At 37.6% G+C, this 18,952-nt stretch overlaps 1 protein-coding gene and 1 pseudogene across 1 annotated transcript; both read right to left on the reverse strand.

Annotated features, from left to right (window-relative positions):
- Nucleotides 1–42: 42 nt before the first annotated feature.
- LOC145898357 (ATP-binding cassette sub-family C member 5-like) lies at nt 43–8,205 on the reverse strand. Its single transcript, XM_082986785.1, has 28 exons — nt 7,987–8,205; nt 7,749–7,898; nt 7,014–7,158; nt 6,802–6,944; nt 6,374–6,464; nt 6,112–6,285; nt 5,912–6,056; nt 5,247–5,398; nt 5,099–5,179; nt 4,912–5,043; nt 4,722–4,852; nt 4,461–4,663; nt 4,287–4,407; nt 3,911–4,165; nt 3,743–3,828; nt 3,357–3,492; nt 3,198–3,300; nt 2,988–3,092; nt 2,750–2,925; nt 2,466–2,532; nt 2,255–2,406; nt 1,994–2,080; nt 1,716–1,923; nt 1,338–1,504; nt 1,171–1,283; nt 864–1,102; nt 473–751; nt 43–339 (listed from the first exon to the last, which is right to left on the reverse strand). Exons 1-28 carry the CDS (start codon nt 8,103–8,105, stop codon nt 160–162), a joined length of 4,140 nt encoding a protein of 1,379 aa, XP_082842911.1. The 5' UTR covers nt 8,106–8,205; the 3' UTR covers nt 43–159.
- A 1,354-nt stretch (nt 8,206–9,559) lies between these two features.
- Nucleotides 9,560–17,680, reverse strand: LOC145898126 (ATP-binding cassette sub-family C member 12-like; annotated as a pseudogene).
- Between the last annotated feature and the right edge of the window lie 1,272 nt (nt 17,681–18,952).

An 18,952-nucleotide genomic window follows, 5' to 3' on the forward strand; every position in this document is an offset into this window, starting at 1 on the left:
AACACTTGTCAAACATTTTACTTGAAAGCTTTATTTGTCCTGTTAAAATGGCATATACACGAGAAATACACGCGACCTTAATACAGATTCTGCAAATAACATTGCTTGAATTATAGTGTTGAAATGTCAAAATATGTGACATAGAGAATGAATTTATTCCTAGTCTGACGTGAAAGCGGAATTAACGTAAGCGGCCGTGTCGTAATTGGAATTAGCATTTTTGTTTGCAGACTGCTGGTAATTCTCATTGTTAGATTGTTTTAAGGTGGTCGTAAGTAGTTGAGAAAAGCTTGACTGGGGGTTTTTCATCAAGCTTTGGGTGTCATCGAATTCCGCCACCTGTATATTTGACAAGTTAAATGTAAATTAAATAAAAAGTTTTTAACAGCACAACATTAAACGAGGAACAACATGAATGCAAGACGATTTGTTGGAAATGCAGACGGTGGTAAAACTTCATCGCTAAACACACCTGTCCTTCACTCATTACGAGGATTTTGTCACAGTTTGAGATAGTGTTGAGTCTATGTGCAATAGTAAGTACAGTGCAATCAGCAAACGCCTCCCGTATCGTGTCTTGAACCAAACTATCCGTCTCACTATCAATCGCAGCAGTCGCCTCATCCAACATAATGATCTTAGAGTGACGTAGAATGGCGCGAGCCATGCACAAAAGTTGTCTTTCCCCCACACTGAAGTTTTCTCCATTCTCAACGACTTCACTTTCCAACTTATTTGGAAGTCGTTGTATCTGTTTTCAAAATTTGTTAATTCTAACCTGTAAATGACAGCTGATGCGACTAGACTTTAAAAACAATTGGCATAAATTAATCATCGTTTTTTCAAGTTTATAAAATATTTACCATGTCCTTGATATGACTTCTTTTCAAGGCTTGCCAAACTTCGTCGTCTGAGTATTTAGAAAAAGGATCGAGGTTGTATCGAATTGTGCCGACAAATAAAATAGGGTCTTGAGGTATAATCGTCATAATTTTGCGAAGATCTTCAAGTCCGATTTTACCGACATCAACGTCATCAATAAATATTTGACCTGATGATAGCTCAACCAAACGAAACAGCGCCATACCAAGCGATGATTTGCCTGCAGATGTGTTTATACTATTTTCGTAACTTGAAATACGTGTGACAACCTGTATTGTTTCAGATTACCTGAACCGGTCCTACCGGCAATTCCAATCTTTTCCTTTTGTTTTATCTCAAACGAAACGTCACGCAACACATCAGGTAAATCGTTTCGGTATCGCATTGTCGCATTTTTAAACCTTTTGACAAATTGAAAATGAAATATTGCGTGATCTAAAAATCAAAAAACTTACGCAATAGCGCCATGTTGCGGCCAGTTTACAGGTGGTCTGCTATCATCAACAATTGACGGTTTTTCCAATTCCTTTAAATCCGAATACTCCCGAACTCTTTCCACGGCGGTAAAAACTGTTTCAGTTTCGACCATAAATCTTGTCAGGGATTGCAGTATTCCGGAAATCTACAAGTATTTAAGACGTGCGAGCATTCTTTGTGTTGAAATTCCGGAAGCAATATTAAAAAATAATACCCCTGGTTATCTGTTTTTGTAACAAAAGCGCTACAAATGGTAAGAGAAGAAGTCTCCCGACGGAAAAATTATTTTTGTCTTTTAATTTTCCGAAGGTTTGATATAAAACCCACTAAACGTATTTACATTAAACGACCGTTACCTGTACAGAGTAAGTAAGAGCAAGGCCAGCCAAAGCAGTTTCACCACCCAATCCAAATACTTGTGGATATGAAGATGCCAAGACAACCATAAGCGCAACGATAAAATTGATTATTATGTTGAAAGCATCGAGACGGACGCCAATCCACCACAGAGCACCAAAATACACGTATAATGGTGCGGAGTGATCGTTGATGTAGTTTGCAAAACTTTAACGAAAAAATTCTTTTAAGAAAATTTGGACTGGTACAAGTATACAAGAGTGGTTTTGTTACTTACTGTTTTATGAATACTTCAGTCTTCTGGTAGGCGTGTATAGATGAAAGGCCATAAACAGTTGCTGTCACGTGGGAAATCCACGGTGATCTGCAAAAAATTCACAAATAAAGAAAAAAAAACTGCATTACATGCATATAATATGACGTCATTTTTTACCAATTTTGTCGCAAAAAAGTTAAGACTGGATTAGGCGCAAAAAGCAAACGTGCTTAGACAATTAACATGGCAAGTAAAATATCGCACGGAGAGGGATTGAATTACCGGTGAACGTTTTCGTAACGCTTAACTTCTCGAATTCCACTGCGGTACAGATTGAGCAGTAGCACGTAACATACAATGAACAACACACAAGCAATGAGAAAATATGGGAATATAATACAGATTGTGATAAAAGATAGTAGACCAAGCGAGATCTGCAAAACAATAGTGTTAACACAATAAAAGACATTTTGACAATTTTCTGCATGCTTACTAGCTGTAAGGTGGAATTTAAGTGTGCCGGTAGGCGGCTGTCCATTTCGTCAACGTCTTTTGAAAATCTAGAATATTTGTTTGGATTAGTTTTAGGTCTTCATAATATACGCATATTAGTAGCATACATTACTCCTCTTTTCTGTGGGTAAAACTAAGTTGAAGAACAAAAAAATCCTATATACATGTATGGATCGCAAGACAACTGGCCTTTTTCGATGTACAAGGCATTGATTTGCACCCATCGCACTCACTATATACATATATAACTAATAAGTCTCCAACCTATTGAGTATTCGACCAGTAGGTGTTCGATCAAAGAATGCCATTGGATAACGCATCATGTTTCGGAATAATTGTTTGTGCAATCGAGAAGAAGCCCGAAGGGGAACAAGTGGGAATGACAATGCCCGAGTTACCAACACAACAAAAGTTGCAAGCAGTATAATCCCATAGATCATCTGCAAGTTATACAGACCGCTTGTGCTTCTACCAAAACGAATACCAACAATTCGATGAATACCTGATAAAATCCTTTCCTCGGGTTTGTGACTATATTCCGATCCCTATTACACGCCGTGTGATTTGATGCGGTTGTCGTATTTAAACTGTCCGTTCCATTCAAACACTAAATGTTCGAGAAAGGTTAACTACACTCCATGATCCTGACACAGCACGTGGGGAAGTTTGATACTTTTAAAAAAGAAACAACTGCTATTGCAGCTTCACAAACCTGGCCACCTTCATTAATCCAGTAAGTTATCCAATAGTTTGTTGCCGTTCCAAGAAACGAAACAAGAAATGCATGGAAAAATATAAATACTGCCAACAAATATCTGTTTACAACAAGTAAACGTTAAAGTACAACATAAAAAAAAGTTTTAATTCTTACCCTCCCATAGCGGTTAGGTATGTTTTGTATGTTTTCCAACTCACTGCTCCGAAGGCCTGACTTTCTTTCTCCGTTAAAGCGAAAGATGTCGCATTTTTGGTTGAACCAGATGATACAGATCTTAGTGGTCTTGGCGCTAAATGTTTAAAGTTACCTCGGTAGAGTTAGTCAAAATGCTAAATTGCCCAATCTGGAAGGACTAAAGCGCAAAGAATATACGACCTTCACAGATATTCACAGAATTTCAGTTACCATAAAACTGGCCAGAACCTAACCAACCTGCGTGAATTTAGTTAAACACTAATTAAAAAAGTCCTGTTGATGCTGATTAATTTGTTAATGGTTTTTAAAACAACAGTTTAATAAAGTTTTATTACATCTTTCACCTTTATCTGTGTTGGTTTCTAGTTCGGTATTGCCATCATTTTCTTGGTTTGTTTGTCGTTTTGATTTTGATTGAAGTTCAATGTTTCTGCAACAAAACTAACACCTGTTGCAAAATACCTTTGCCTTTGAATTTGATTAAATGTTGCTGCCATTGATTACAGAAATACCTTATGAGATTCGAAAAGTCATGGCTCTGTTCCAATAGTTCGTTATAACTGCCTTGATTGGCGATATGTCCATCCTTAAGCATCACAACATTATCACAATGTTTAAAATACTGAAGTTGGTGCGATACAAGAATAACAGTTTTCCCATTTAATTGTTTTCTAATGCATTCTTCGAAAATGTGTTTTCCTACATGAACATCTACTGCAGAAAGCGGGTCATCCAAAAGAACAATGTCTCTTTCACTGTAAACCGCTCTGTAAACGAAAAGGAAAAGTCCTGCAGAAGTTCTACCGTAACATATATTTACACGTGAAAGGATTTCTGGAAAAAGCCTTACAAACAGAGAGAAAGATACTGTTCATTGCGTTATGTTACCTTGCCAAGCTAACGCGCTGCTTTTGACCACCTGAAAGGTTAATTCCCCTTTCCCCGATTTCTGTCAGATCACCGTTTGGCAAAATGTTAACATCAGCTTGCAGTGCGCAAGCAGAAATCGCTGCATTTTGTAAATATTTGTTCACTGTTTATTTCAAGACAAACAAAACTTACTTTGTTGGTATTTGATCTTGTCGTACGGCATACCGAACAAAACATTTTCACGTAAGCTGGCATGAAATACCCAGGCTTGTTGTGAAACATACGCAATGTTACCGTTAATGCCAACACTACCTTCCTTAAAACGGACTTGTCCCAGGATTGAGGCAATCAGAGAACTTTTGCCACTCCCGACAGCCCCGCAAACTCCTATAAGACTATGGAAAGAATTGTTGCTAAAAAATCCATCAAATTAGAAATGAAGTTTGTTTATACCTTCCTCGCTGTACTAGTAAGTTTAGTTTGTTCAGTAGACGGACTTCTTTTGTAGATACATTATTTGTTTCTTTGATGGGAGATGGTGGTGGTGGATTACGTTTATCTTTTCTTAGTTTTGGTTGCTCTTCCTAAAGGAAATGAGGCAGGTAACAAACAAACGTACAGAATAAGTCGATATTGTTTTTACTTTTATGTAAATCGGCGCAACTGTCAAATTCTTCAGTTCAATTGCATTGTTAACATCCGACACTGGAACTTGGTATTCCTCCATTTCCTCCATGTTAAGCAGTTCGTTGAACCGACGAACAGCAACCAATGCCTATGGTGGAATTGGGTCACTAATATGCAACTCAAAAATTTACCCGCTAACCTACCTCTGTGAACGATCTAACTGAAATTGGCAAAACTCCTATCGCAATTCTCATAGAGTTGAATATTACCATCGTGCTAAAAGCCTGCAAATATTATTACTTTGCGTTGTTGCTTTTCTAGCTCAAGTGAGTGATGAATCAATTAAGCTACCTGGGGAGCAGTTAAACTATAGCCAAGCCCTGTGTGAAGCAGAAGAGTTAGCACTGTTACAAAAGTAGGTGATATTGGAATTAGACCGGATATGATGACTTGTAGCGCTGCGGCTTTTGCCAAAAACTCACCTTCCTTTTTGCGAATGCAACCTAATATAAAACAACAATGTATAATAGTTATATTTACATCAGGACTTCCTGAAGTAGGGGCTCGCTACCCTTCGGGATATCGCACTTAAATTTTATGGGTTGCGAACCAATGTCACACAAAATAATCTTATTTAGTGAGGTTAGTGCTGCTTTCTTCTGAAAGAGCAACCTTCTGTAAGCCTTGCCCTTCCTCCGGTTGGTTGGCACAGAACAGTAGAACATCCAACACACAAAACAACAGTTTGTGCGTGACTATAAGACGGTTGTGATCTTATAGCAACCTGGACACATCTACAGTGTTTTACAAACTACTCCTCCGAGCACGGATACTGGTTCATTACATAGACCAGTCATTTCATCGATATGGTGACAATAAATATCTAAAAATTAGATGACTTTCAAACAAGAAGGGTCGCATAACATTTCACTCAATTGAAAGTGCTCGCTAACGAAAAAGTTAAGGAAGTCCTGATTTATAAACAAAATTCAAACTCAATAATAAATAAATATTACCGATCACTTTTTCAAAACTTTTCTCCCATGCATAAAATTTGATCATTTTTATTCCGTTTAGTAATTCGTTCAAAATTCTCACTCTGCGATCGGTAAGTCGAACTGAATTCGCTCTGTACTTTACACCGAGTTTAACTGCAATCGCCTGTAAATCGTGAGTTTTAACATGACAAAAAATGACTGAAGTTTAACGAGTTTACCTGTATGGGCAGAAGTAGCATGAAACCAATCAATCCCATAATTCCAGTCCAACCCAGCACAAAACCGGCGCAAACAGTGCCAGTGATAATTCCGACCGGCGCACTAAACAGTATGGTTCCAAATACTAAAAATTCGACAACTCTTTGCATGTCATTAACTAAATAGTTGATCATCTGTGAAAACATACGAATATAAGCCGGCTTCTAGGGTAGGTATGTCGTTTTGCCAAAACAAAGTTAAGTCTTTACATGAAAAACTTACTTCGCCCGCTGACTTTTGATTGAAACTTTTCAACCTGATCAGTTTCCAATAAAGTAGTTGGGCGAGGCCGTTTCGCACTCGAAGAATTGTTCTAAATATTTTAATACATTTTGAGTTCATGAATATGTCTTGTCTTACAACTGGAAATACCATTTATTGCGATAAAAACCAAAAACCTTCTAAAAAGCGATTGAAGGCTTTACCACTGCGCTTATGTGTAAAAATTCCATCTACCAGGATACACCGAAAATAATAGCATTGCGTCAGTCACGTAATTATAATCGTGCACTAGCGACTAGTCGAACACGCAGTTGTATGCAAATTGACGAAAATAATTGAACAGTTGAAACATTTAGGCGTGTTTAATACTCAGTAATAACATTATTTACATTTTAATCAAAAATCATCAAAATAACGTCATTACATACCTGTGTGCAATAGCATGCGAAGCACTCAGTGTAAGCGCTCTTCCTACGTCACCCACAAACATGGCAAAGCACAAACCAACACCATAAGCTAGGTTTTGACTCGACATTGAAGTATACAATATAAGTTGGTTCACTACAAGTGTCTGTCGTTGGAAACAAATACTGAGGTCTAGTCATGATTCTTGGTATACGGTATACGAACACAAACTTACCGGAACAATAATTCCAAGAATAAATGATATGGAACCAAGCAATACGGCAATGAAATACCTAGTGCGGACAAAACGAGCAAGTGCATTGCCGATATTTGCTTCTTTTCCTCTCTTTTTCCGTTCGTCTTGGTAATACCAGTGTAACCTGCAAAACGTTTCACATCAGAAACATTCACACTCACAATCGAACTTAACGTTGTGAAAATACACCAATGGGCTTATCAAGCACAAATTCAACCGTTTTTGCCATGGACGAGTATTGTCACAATATTTTTTATCTTTAGTCCAATAAACCAGAAAAATTATAAGCTTAACATAGCAAAACCAGTGGCAAAATTATCATCAAAGCATTGGATGGCTGCAAAACAATATCTTAGCGTTTTCATTTTAGTCGAAACTATCTTAAAATTTCGCAACATGTGCTGAGGGCATATTGTGAATGATTGGTGTTGCTTGTTACCGTTTACAGTAACTGTTCAATAAGGGTAATTATAACACAGCTGCATTGTACTAATTAATACATATGAACAGATGCGTAGTGTAAACTGAAAGCGTTTAATTTCCTGAACGGAGAAACGTCATGCAGTCACGATATCTAAATTACGTGGAAGTGATTACGCCAGCGGCAAGTCAATGACAGTGCTATCGCCAGCGTTTTACGAGCAACATTGTAAGTATTAAAAGAGCCGGTACATAGCACTTTTACCGTTTGGCATCAGGTTTAAATGTGTATACCTTGGAGCAGTAGACTCAACTTTGTCTGATTCTGAAATCGCAGGAAGGTCTTCGAAAGAAATTTCCTTTCTTGCCTTGTACAAGACATCGCTAAGCCAGGAAAAGGTTATGGTCGAGAATAATCCAACATTGTCGATTGGAGCGTGTTTCCTGAAGTTATCAAAATGTTGTTTAATTAGATAGTATTGGCATCTGATTCAGCAATGAACGCTTTTAATTTTTGATGTGTGGACTTTACCTTGTAAATCTCAAAGGCTTCAATGTCTTTAGAGTCTTCAGATACCTGTCGGATTTCCGTGGAATGTATCCATCATAGTCCAAGTATAAGCTGGTATCGAACCTCTGGTTTATATCCATTCTACCAAAAATATACTCTTCTCCCTTGTCTACCTTTCTACCCTTGTATCATAACGAATGTATACTGTGCGAAAATTACGAAAATTATATGCAAGCTTGTAGCGCGTGCAGCCGTCTCAGACTGGAATTATCTCGCGGATGGCGTGGTCGGCAGAATACGTGGCGGTTGCTACGCACAAATATACTAAAAAAGGTTTTGATTTAAATATGACTCATCGAAATGTGTGAGACTTCATGACGTATAGCAAGCAATGGGCGTTTTGATCGCAGAAAGTGATGCAGTTTAGTTATGCAGTCTTGTCGGCTAACTGACAACGGTCCAGCTGGCTAAATAGTCAGACTGAGACTATTCCACTTTGTTGTGACTTTACATTCTACGTTGAATCGTTAGTAACCAAACTGGGTTCGAGTTATCGGAGACAAACGAAAGTAAAACTCACGATGGCCAAGCAACTGCCAAGGAACCAAAAGTGTGGACGGCTCTGTGTCACGAAACTCATGTACAAATGTATCATCAACGTCACATTTGCAAATTGTTGTGCTGTGTTTCATAGTATCACGACTTGCTGGTATCACCCGTTTTTTTATTGACGTTGGATAATAATCACGCTGTAAACCCAGTTCAACTCATCTACGAGAACGCGTTATTTGCTCATATGCATGGAAGACGATACAAGCCCGTCGACATATTTTGTAAAACTTCCGTCACCTTTTTATGGTAGTCAAAATGCAATCCGAACTCATTTGACTTCGAGGCATTATTCTATATAAGCCACATACGTTTTGCAAAATATGGATAGAGATTTGAGACACACGTGAGATACTTGACATATAAAGAGACTTAATAGAATTGTGACATTTCTACGCGCGGATTAGAACGCCTTTTTATTAGTCCTCGTGCGATTGTTAATCATGTATTAAACTGATAGATTGACTTTGGGTTTAATAGTAGCCTTTTATCAGGAGTCAGATTTACGTTCTCGTCAGGACTTGTGCGATTTACACGTACACAAGCAAGGAGCCAATAATAAACAGTGAACCGCAGAAAATGGTGCGCACTGTTTCGAACTCCGTTGTAGTAAAAATTATTGGTTTCGCAGGTAAACTATTTTTTTTATTTGAAATTTTTTTGCTTTAATTTAGCTGAAACTGAACTTTGATTCATCCACACACATGACAGAAAAATGCACCACGTACGTGTGTGCCTTTCGGTTTCTATGTCGACAATGTTAGGAGATATATTACTTCACGTACCTACCTTAATGAACAATTTCCTTTAACTTGTTTTTAAAGATTGTGGACAAAAATAAACACTTAAAGTGGAATCAAACACATAAAGCTGAAATAGTTACAATTAAAATTATCAATAATAAAATTTGTTACATTTTATTTTAAATCACACGCTTTAAGCAAAATTACAGCCAACGTTGCGATTTATCAGCACTTTGAACAAACTAATTGACATTTGTTCTAATCCCATTGTCGTCCACAAATGCAGGATTAGAATAACCGATTGCTTGGGACATTTCCGGCCCAGAATCGTTACTACTGGAGGAACTTTCATCAATATCACCACCTTTCACACTTGCAGCAGCAAGAATCATTTTGGAAAATTCAGAATCAGCGTTGCTGAGCAATGTCTCAGGTTGGTCGAATTCCGCAACCTAGGAAGCAAACTTTTTTGAGAATTCAATATTTAATGTTAAAGCGTTATTTGTTAACCCGAAGGGTGAATAATGCTGTTATATAAAAGACGACATTACCTGCCCATCGTCCATTACAAGTATTTTGTCACATGTTAGGACTGTGTTGAGTCGATGAGCTATCGTGAGCATCGTACAATCAGCAAACGCCTCCCGTATCGTGTCTTGAACCAAACTATCCGTCTCACTGTCAATCGCAGCAGTCGCCTCATCCAACATAATGATCTTAGAGTGACGTAGAATGGCGCGAGCCATGCACAAAAGTTGTCTTTCCCCCACACTGAAGTTTTCTCCATTCTCAACGACTTCACTTTCCAACTTGTCTGGAAGCTCTCCGATCTATTATTTAATAGTTGAGTAAAATCAAAACTTCATCCACAGTTTAGTTACTAACCGCTAATTTCATGTGACTTCTTTCAAGAGCTTTCCATATTTCCTCATCCGAGTATTGTTTGAATGGATCGAGATTATAACGAACTGTACCAACAAATAGAACGGGATCTTGGGGAATTATGGAAAGCTTGTTTCTTAATTCCTCTAAATTTATTTCACTGATGTCAATTCCATCGATTGATATTCGATCTTTTTCAAGTTCAACCAAGCGGAACAACACAACACCAAGCGAAGACTTTCCTAAAATAGAAATACGTCAAAGTGTGTGACGTAACAGTTGCCGTAAGTAATTTATTAAAGCTATGACACGGTCAAGAACTACACATTACATTGGGATTAATAAATTGAGTGATTCGGTTAAAAATATAGATACAAGCACGTTGTGCTAGGTGATGTTGTCTGTTAAGCATTTAATACAAGTTTGCGTGATTACAGGTTTAATTGTTGAACATGTTGAGGTACCCAAAAAAGAAATTCTCACGCTTAATTTTTTGTGTTTAAAGTGTTTGCCTGGACAGTGAAATGGTTTGACAACTTTGTTTGACGAAACGACAACTTGATTTACCCGATCCAGTTCTTCCAACGATGCCAATTTTCTCCTTTGGTTTAATTGTAAATCCAACTCCTTTTAAAACGTATGGCAGATTGTCTCTGTATCTCATGCGGACTGAATGAAATCTGTAAAAAATCCACATGTATTTAGTGACCCAGAAAACAAAACGCGTCTTATGTTTGCAAAGCATTCTCCCACCTAAGCTCTCCCTGGCTTGGCCAATCTTGCGGTGTTTCTTTAAACACTATGTCATTTGGTTGTTCGGGTTCACATGTGTCAATGTATTCGGTTATTCTCTCAACCGACGTAAAGTAAGATTCAGTCTCAACGCTAAAGCGAACGCACACTTGGAATAGACCAGTCATCTAAACATGTAATTCCAGTAAGTATTACAAGTTTTTTAAAACGCACTCAGCAGAAAAACTAATAAAGCTGTATTGCTCATCTGTCGCAAAAACGCATCCTCGTTTGTAGTTTAGTTAGCAAACCATTCCTGTGAAGTGTTACTCAATCGTGAAAATCTTCACACATCCTTACCTGTATTGCGTAAGAAAGTGCCAGGCCGGCGGAAGACGCAGTTGTGGAGCCAAGGGACCCGGGATAGATTGTCGAAAAGACAACGAACAAAGCGACGGCAAAAGTTGACAATACAGTCATGAACTCAAGGCGTAACGCAATCCATCGCATTGAACACAGATATGCATAAAATGGAGAACTGTTTCCATCCAGTAGCTGTGAAAATCTATTCAAGATAAACTTCTGTCAATTCTAAGAATAAAGAGACAGGCCCAAACTATTGTTAACAAAGTCATGTTTCTATCAATTGTTTGCAACTTGTGTTTTAACTTTAGTGTATAAACATACTTGTTAATGACATCATCGGTCTTGTCGTACGCGTGTATTGTGCTTAAACCTTGCACTGTAGAAGTTATATGCGAAAACCACGGGGATCTGTGGAAATATTCAGCATGTTTTAACATAATCTAAATTCAACGCAAAACATATACACACCTCGTAATATTATCCAAGCGTTTCAGTTCCCTCACCGCACATCGAAAGTAAATGTAAGCGAAGATAAAAATGACCGCAAAGACCACAATAGCTACGAGGAACCAGGGAAACACAAAAACCATTGTAATTATGGAAAAGAGCACCAACAAGACCTGCTGCACGAACAAGTCCATGATCAACGGCAATCTGACGTCAATATCATCAAGGTCTCGAGAAAACCTGTAATACCGATGTCATGAACTTGTTTGTTTTTGCAACAAATGTTTCTATCGACTACCTATTAAGGATCCTTCCTGTTGGAGTGGTGTCAAAAAATGCCATGGGACTTGCGAAAACGACCTTAAAAACTGCGTTGTGAAGGTTTGTTGCGGCGCCGATCACAATTCGGACATACACAACTGCTTTGACAAAAGCGACGATCAACGATATCACGAGTACAGTAAAGTAAATCAGCTGCAAATACAGCATTGCACAATAAAAATCTTGAAATACATTTTTAAATATATTTTACTGTATTTGCAAATATTTTTAAGGTTTGGCTTAAACCTGGTAAAACCCAATGTTATCTCCTGTTGATATGTTGGGATCAACCGTTGGTTCGCAAAGTTCCGCAGTCGTAGAATTATATGATGCTACAAAGAGTGTAAAACTATTATTTATGTAGGCATTTAAAGACAATGTTTCGTAATTTTTGACACTCTGCAGTTATCTTGGGATATACACATTAGTGAAATAAAGAATATCACTTACAGCAATATTACCTTCAGTAGTGGAATTGCATGGAATTATTGCTCCTCCCTGGTTTATCCAGAAACTGAGCCACCAGTTCTCGAACGTTGAACCAAATATTAACATTAAGTAGAGAAAACCAGACAATGCTACAATGCACAACCTGGAAAGTACAACAACCCCGCTACCTATACTAGTTTACGTAGCAATATAGGTAGTTGTTACCCTCCGCCAGCCTTCATATAAGTGTGATATGTCGAACACTTGACAGAACCAAACTGCGCCACTTCAATTTCCACCAACGTGGCTGGATTCTGTTCCTTATCTGAAGTTGCAAGTGCCAAAAAGTCGCAAAAACCTTTTAATCGAATAGTTCTCAGGATACCTGGACTGACCACGCCCTCTTCTGCAGGTAAACTATGAATTGATCCAACGCTTCCCATTCTTGTAAATTTCGAAACCAACTCCCTTCTGTCTTGACTTGTTTGGCGGTAAACCTTGATGGGAATATCGGTATCATCTTTATCTACATCTGAAACACATTTTACATTACAATAAATTTTTCTATAGGTCATTAATGATTGTCATCCTGTGACTTGGAAACAAACTTTTCACAATATCACCGGTTTGCGAATCCTCTCCAGTTCCGCTTATCGTCCGTTGTCTCATAATTGTCTTTACAATCGATTTGTCAACAACATTCTCATTTTGTTTTTCTTTTCGTTGCTCCAGATAAAAGTTTCTATACATTTTTCAATATGTGCAATAATATTTGTGTAAAATTAAACAAGAACCAGGGTAGTATATGCCTTGGTTAAAGTACAAAAATCACATACGAATACTCACTGAATGAGTTCGGCGTAGTCGGATTGGTGTGACATCATCTCGTCATGTGTTCCATGTTCAGAAATTCTTCCATCTTTTAACATAATTACGTCATCGCAATCTTTTAAGTATTGCAACTGGTGTGTGACGAATATCACTGTCCTTCCAACCATTTCCTTCTTGATGCATTCGAAAAAAATATGTTTTCCAACATGGGCATCGACAGCTGACAATGGATCGTCAAGCAAAACGATATCCCGGTTGCTATATACGGCTCTATATTATAAATGATGCATTCGTTATGACTTACTTTATTGAACTGGGATGCTTTACATTCGATTGCTTACCTAGCAAGGCTTATTCGTTGCTTTTGCCCACCAGAAAGATTTATTCCTCTTTCACCAATTTCCGTTAAATCTCCATCGTTTAGAATTTCAAAATCGGATCTCAAGCAACAAGCTTCTACAACTACAATTTACAATGATTATTACCTGAAACAAGTGCTGTAGGAAGTATTCACCTCTATTGTACTTTTCCACATCCCAGGGACATCCGAATAGAATGTTTTCTCGAACACTTGCATGGAATATCCACGCTTGTTGTGGAACATACGCTAAATTCCCATTAATTCCAATTCTCCCATTTTGAATTCGAAGGTGACCCAGAATACCTGAGATGAGTGATGATTTTCCACTTCCAACTGAACCACAAATTCCCAACAACCTAAAAAAAGAACAAAGTTAAAACTTAGTTAAAAATAACAAAAATTTTTCCCATACTGTTTCCTCATCACTTTTAAATTGAACTCTTTTATTGCAAGAATCGATTCTTCTGGAAATCTAGATGAGTCTGCAGGTATTTTTTCCTTAGATGAGTTGTCTGACGCCTAAAATTAAAAACAATTTGAAAGCAAAAACTTAATTTGTCCAATAATTTCACCATCACACCTGTAAATTTTCAACTACATCCCAAGCTCCATTAAAATTAACAAACTCCACTGCAATATCGTTACTTGATGGATCTGAGTAATATTTTTCCAATTCTTCCATTTCGAGAAGTTCTTCGATCCGACGAAACGAAACAAAAACCTAGAAACATGCGTTTCAGAAAACAAGCAAAATTTTTAAAAGGTCAGTTGCATGCAATGTTTATTAAACTTGCCTCTGCTACAGCTTTGACAGCATGGGGCAACACTGCCAAGATGAACCTCATCGCATTGAACATCGCGATGATTGTAAAGGCCTGTCAAAATTTGAATAATTATTACCTTGTGTACGCGCAATGCGAGTATGAAAGATAAAAATATATTGTTACCTGGGCAGCATCCAGTGGATATCCTATCAAAGTATGTACCATGAAAGTTATTACGGTTGAGAGTACAGGCACTATTGGAACAAATGAGACCTGCATGCTTTGAACTAAACCGGCTTTTTCCAGGACTTTTCGTTCACTATTTCTAATATCGCCTTTTAACAATTTAACGGAAGGGATGTTACAATACAGTTGCAATAACCAGCACAAATTCAAACCTATTGTTTTGGCAAAACTTTTCTCCCAGGCGTACATTTTAATAAGCTTTACGCAGGTCAAAATTTCATTCATCATTCTTACTCGTTGATCAGTAATTCGAATGCATTTTGCTCTATACTTGGCCATGAGCTTGCCGAGACTCATCTAAGAATATAATCACTTAGTAACTATGTTGTATTTTTGATCATAGTCAAACCTGCAAAGGAATAAATGCAAGAAAAGAAATGATTCCAATCAAAGCCGTCCAACCAAGAAGTAAGCAGCCAAATATTGTTGCGAGTAATAACATGACCGGTGCACCAACCAAAATTCCAGCAAACATAATCATTTCCGCCAACCTCTGGCCATCGTTAGCGAGAAGATTGACCAACTGAAAATCAGTTAGAAAGTCGTGATTTCGTGAATGTTTAGTTTCATATTGTAGTATCTTGGAATCTAAAATGTTGATTAACCTCTCCAACAGACTTATCTTTAAGACTTCGTAGACGTGCAATTTTTTGGAAAACCAAAGTCAACACGGCGGATCTTGCTCTTACTGCTGTCCTGCATTAAAATCTCTGCTATAGTTTTATTCTTGACGCAAATAAAAATTATTTTATTAACGCTACCTGTAGTTAATTGCCCAAAATAAGGCAAAAAACCAAGATCGAGCCAATTCGGTACAAAATAATCCACAGCTTAAACCGATGCCGTAGCCAAGCGTAGGGTTTTCCAAGTCTGCAAATCCAACCAGCTGATTTACAAGAAATATCTGAAAAAATTGCAACGCTGTGAGTCCTTTTCAAAGTTTTAGATTTTTACTCAATATCTGTTCAAAATTATTTTGTTTGGTGAAAATGGAGTTAAGTTTCTGAAACTGGTTGACCAACACAGTGATTGCGCAATTGAATGTTTAGGTTCATATTTGTAACGGTATACCAGATACACAAACTATAGGGAATGAATTCAATCATTGATTATATCTCTGCATGGGCCGAAACCATGATGAGATTTCACTATTTAGTTGGCCATTATTGGGGTGTTCTGGTCATTTGTAAACTCTTAAAATTGTATTTCTCAAAACTTGTCATACACACGGTTATCAAACCGAAAATTTTTAAAAAAAGCACTAGCTTTGCACAACTAGATTATCCTAGCTGTTGTTGGAAATATATAGTTTGACAATGGGCATCATTAGTTCCATCACAGTACAACACAACAATAAAAAATGTAAAAAACGGAAAAGTTTTGTTATTGGTAATGGGGACGATAACATATCGTTACTCAGCACTGTGCAACTCACAAATCCACGTTTGCAAATCAACCTAACATTGCGGATTGCTCCTGTTTATTATTTGTGGAACAACCACATTTTCGTGATTTGGACATGTGTGAGGCAAAGTGGAGTAATCTCACCGGTGCCACTGTTAATATCCAAAAAATGATCTTGCAAAGAGTGCGATGTTGCATTTTGAGATTTAGAAACGTTTCCATGTTTTTTGTGTGGTTTTATTATGGTTTTATGTACTTCCGATTCGTCTTATCAGCGTGATCCTTCTCTTGCCTTCTCCTGCACCGCTTGCAACTCAGTGTAGTACGTTTCGCTAGACTGGTTGCAACGGGTTTAAGTTGTTTTTTGTCCTATGTCCATTCATTGTTGTTGATTTTCAAATGTTTTTTACATCATTTTGTTGTTGTGTTTTACTATGAAGGAACTGATGAGACGCTTTTTAGGGCAAATATATATTTCTACAACAGCCAGGCTGATCCTGTTGTCAAAAGCTAGTGCTTTGTGGGGAACGACTTTTTGTCAGCCTGTTCAAAGTTCAAATACCGGCACACGCATAACATTGCGTTACACACAGTGGGTGTGTCACAGTGCTCCCTGTACAGAGTGCAAGCATCATCTTGTTTTCGAATAGGAGAGCACACATTCGCAACTCATGAGTAAACAATTACTCAGTAAATTTTCTTTTGTTGACTTTGCATTGAATCGTTTTGCCAGATCACGGGTCGATAACCCGAACAACAATCCGCAATGTTTACCCACCGGCCCAAGAATGGCTGCTGACGCTGAAAGTGATATGACCACTGATGATGCAATCATCCTTGTTTTAATGTAACGCATTACTGATCGCTGAACGGAGGGATTACCGTCATGGGCTTTTCCATCTTCCTCGTACAATCTTGCGAGACTAAAACGTAATTTTATTTGGGGCAACATCTTTGAGATACTGAGGTCATAAGTTTTACCGAACAGATGCCCAATCTGAACCATCGTAAGGTGACAGAGGTGGTACATCCGCAAGGGAAAGACCATTTCTAGCCTTTACCACGGTATCGGTTAACCATGAAAACATGAAAAAGGAGAAAAAGCCTGCATTGTCTACAGGTGCAGCGAGATTTTTGCTGCAAAAACAAATTTATCTTGAAAATTGATTTTGTTATTGTTATTCCAATTGCTGAAAGGTGTTATACTGATCTTTACTTGGATTGACGGATTCGCTCAATCAAATTACTTGTCCAAATATTTAATTTGGCAATGGTGCATTAACAATCACAATTTGAAATGAGTGTCCCCCGACATAAATAAATTTACTTCATTTAGCGAAATACCGCGGGGTCACGTGTGGCAAGAAGGCCACTGATTGGACAATACTGGTTTAATTAAACTTTGTGAATATATAGTTTGAACTATATACTTACTTCTTGCTGCGGATCGGTTTCAGGGATTGAAATGTTCGCCAGTACTTAGAGTGTCTCGCATCTTCTTCATACGCATTCGCCTTTTTGTTATTTGCTTTATCAAAAGACCTTCTCTCGTTTGCAGCAACTACTCCGTTTCCATACATTTCTTACTTCACTCACTTAACGACAATAGTAAAATATGACCGAATGCCTAAAATTCAAGCTTCCAAAGCAACCGGCTTGCAACATCCAAGCTACAGAAGTAAGTGGAAACCTCCATCCGTTAGTAAGATATGATCGTTTGTATTCGTCGTCATTTGCTCTGGTATGCGCCAACTTAGATGAAACATATGTTTCACGGTAAGGTGGTTTATGTACAACATTGTTTGTTCACAAGGTACTGATGCAAGTCTTTTCTCGACTTGTGAACTTTGTACACAGTTTCGACTCATCAATATTTCAACAAAGAAATTCCTGTTTTAAAATTTGCCTTATATGTGCGCTGAAATAGTATTGTTCTTTTGTTTCAAAAAAGTAGTTCAGTCCATGCAACCAGAAGCCGTGTCGCGCAAGTTTTGTTGAAGCATATTGGCCGTTACTTTACGTTACAGGTTATAATGCCTGACGTTTTAAATTAAAAAAGTACTACCTTTATGAGTATTGGACAAAGCAAGGTTATAAATTAATGCCAGAAGACCAGTCCTGTTTAAATTGTGGTATGCCTGGCAGCAAAAGTAGCACACAAGATTATATGGTTCCTATTATTGTGAGGTTTACGGTTATTGCTTGTCAATCCTCACCTATACGTTTGATAGCCTTGTCGTTCTAAGAGGCAAAGTCACCACAAAATACATAAATTCTGCATGTCGTTATTGCCACTCCTTCCAGGGAAGCAATTTGTTGCAGCAATTGTTGAGGAGCTTTAGCGGGTTGCTCAAGTGTTTGTTGGGCACAAACATATAATTTTTGTCATGCTACTTCAAATGCTTTTAATGAAATTCGTACAGTAGTAAAATGGGTCAATCTTTTCTTTTTACCAGCTTTTATCACTTTTCTCAAGAACATCAACATCTTGTTAATCGTGAATATAGCTTAACAGGTGAATAAGACAACCAAAGGAAGTGTTAGTGAAGTGTTACTAATTATGATAGAAAATAGGTTTGGAAGTCATAAAAAATGCAGCATAAAGCGGTTTCAATCTAGCTTATTCTTTGAAAAAATGGATTTTGTATCAATGGCAAAAATTCCGGTGTTTTGCTGCGGAATATCTGTATCCGTCTTACTAACAAGCAAAATTTCATGAAAAAGGGTTGAATACATTGTGATGTAAAACAGTAGATTGCATTAACCTTTTGCTCGTAAATCCTATGAAAGCGATGTTTATTTGGTGAAAAAAATAATTAAAATTAAACTTTCTCTACCAGGGTATCTAACTA

Source organism: Ascidia mentula, chromosome 4 (assembly GCF_947561715.1).
Source record: "Ascidia mentula chromosome 4, kaAscMent1.1, whole genome shotgun sequence".
NCBI classification, from domain to species: Eukaryota; Metazoa; Chordata; class Ascidiacea; order Phlebobranchia; family Ascidiidae; genus Ascidia; species Ascidia mentula.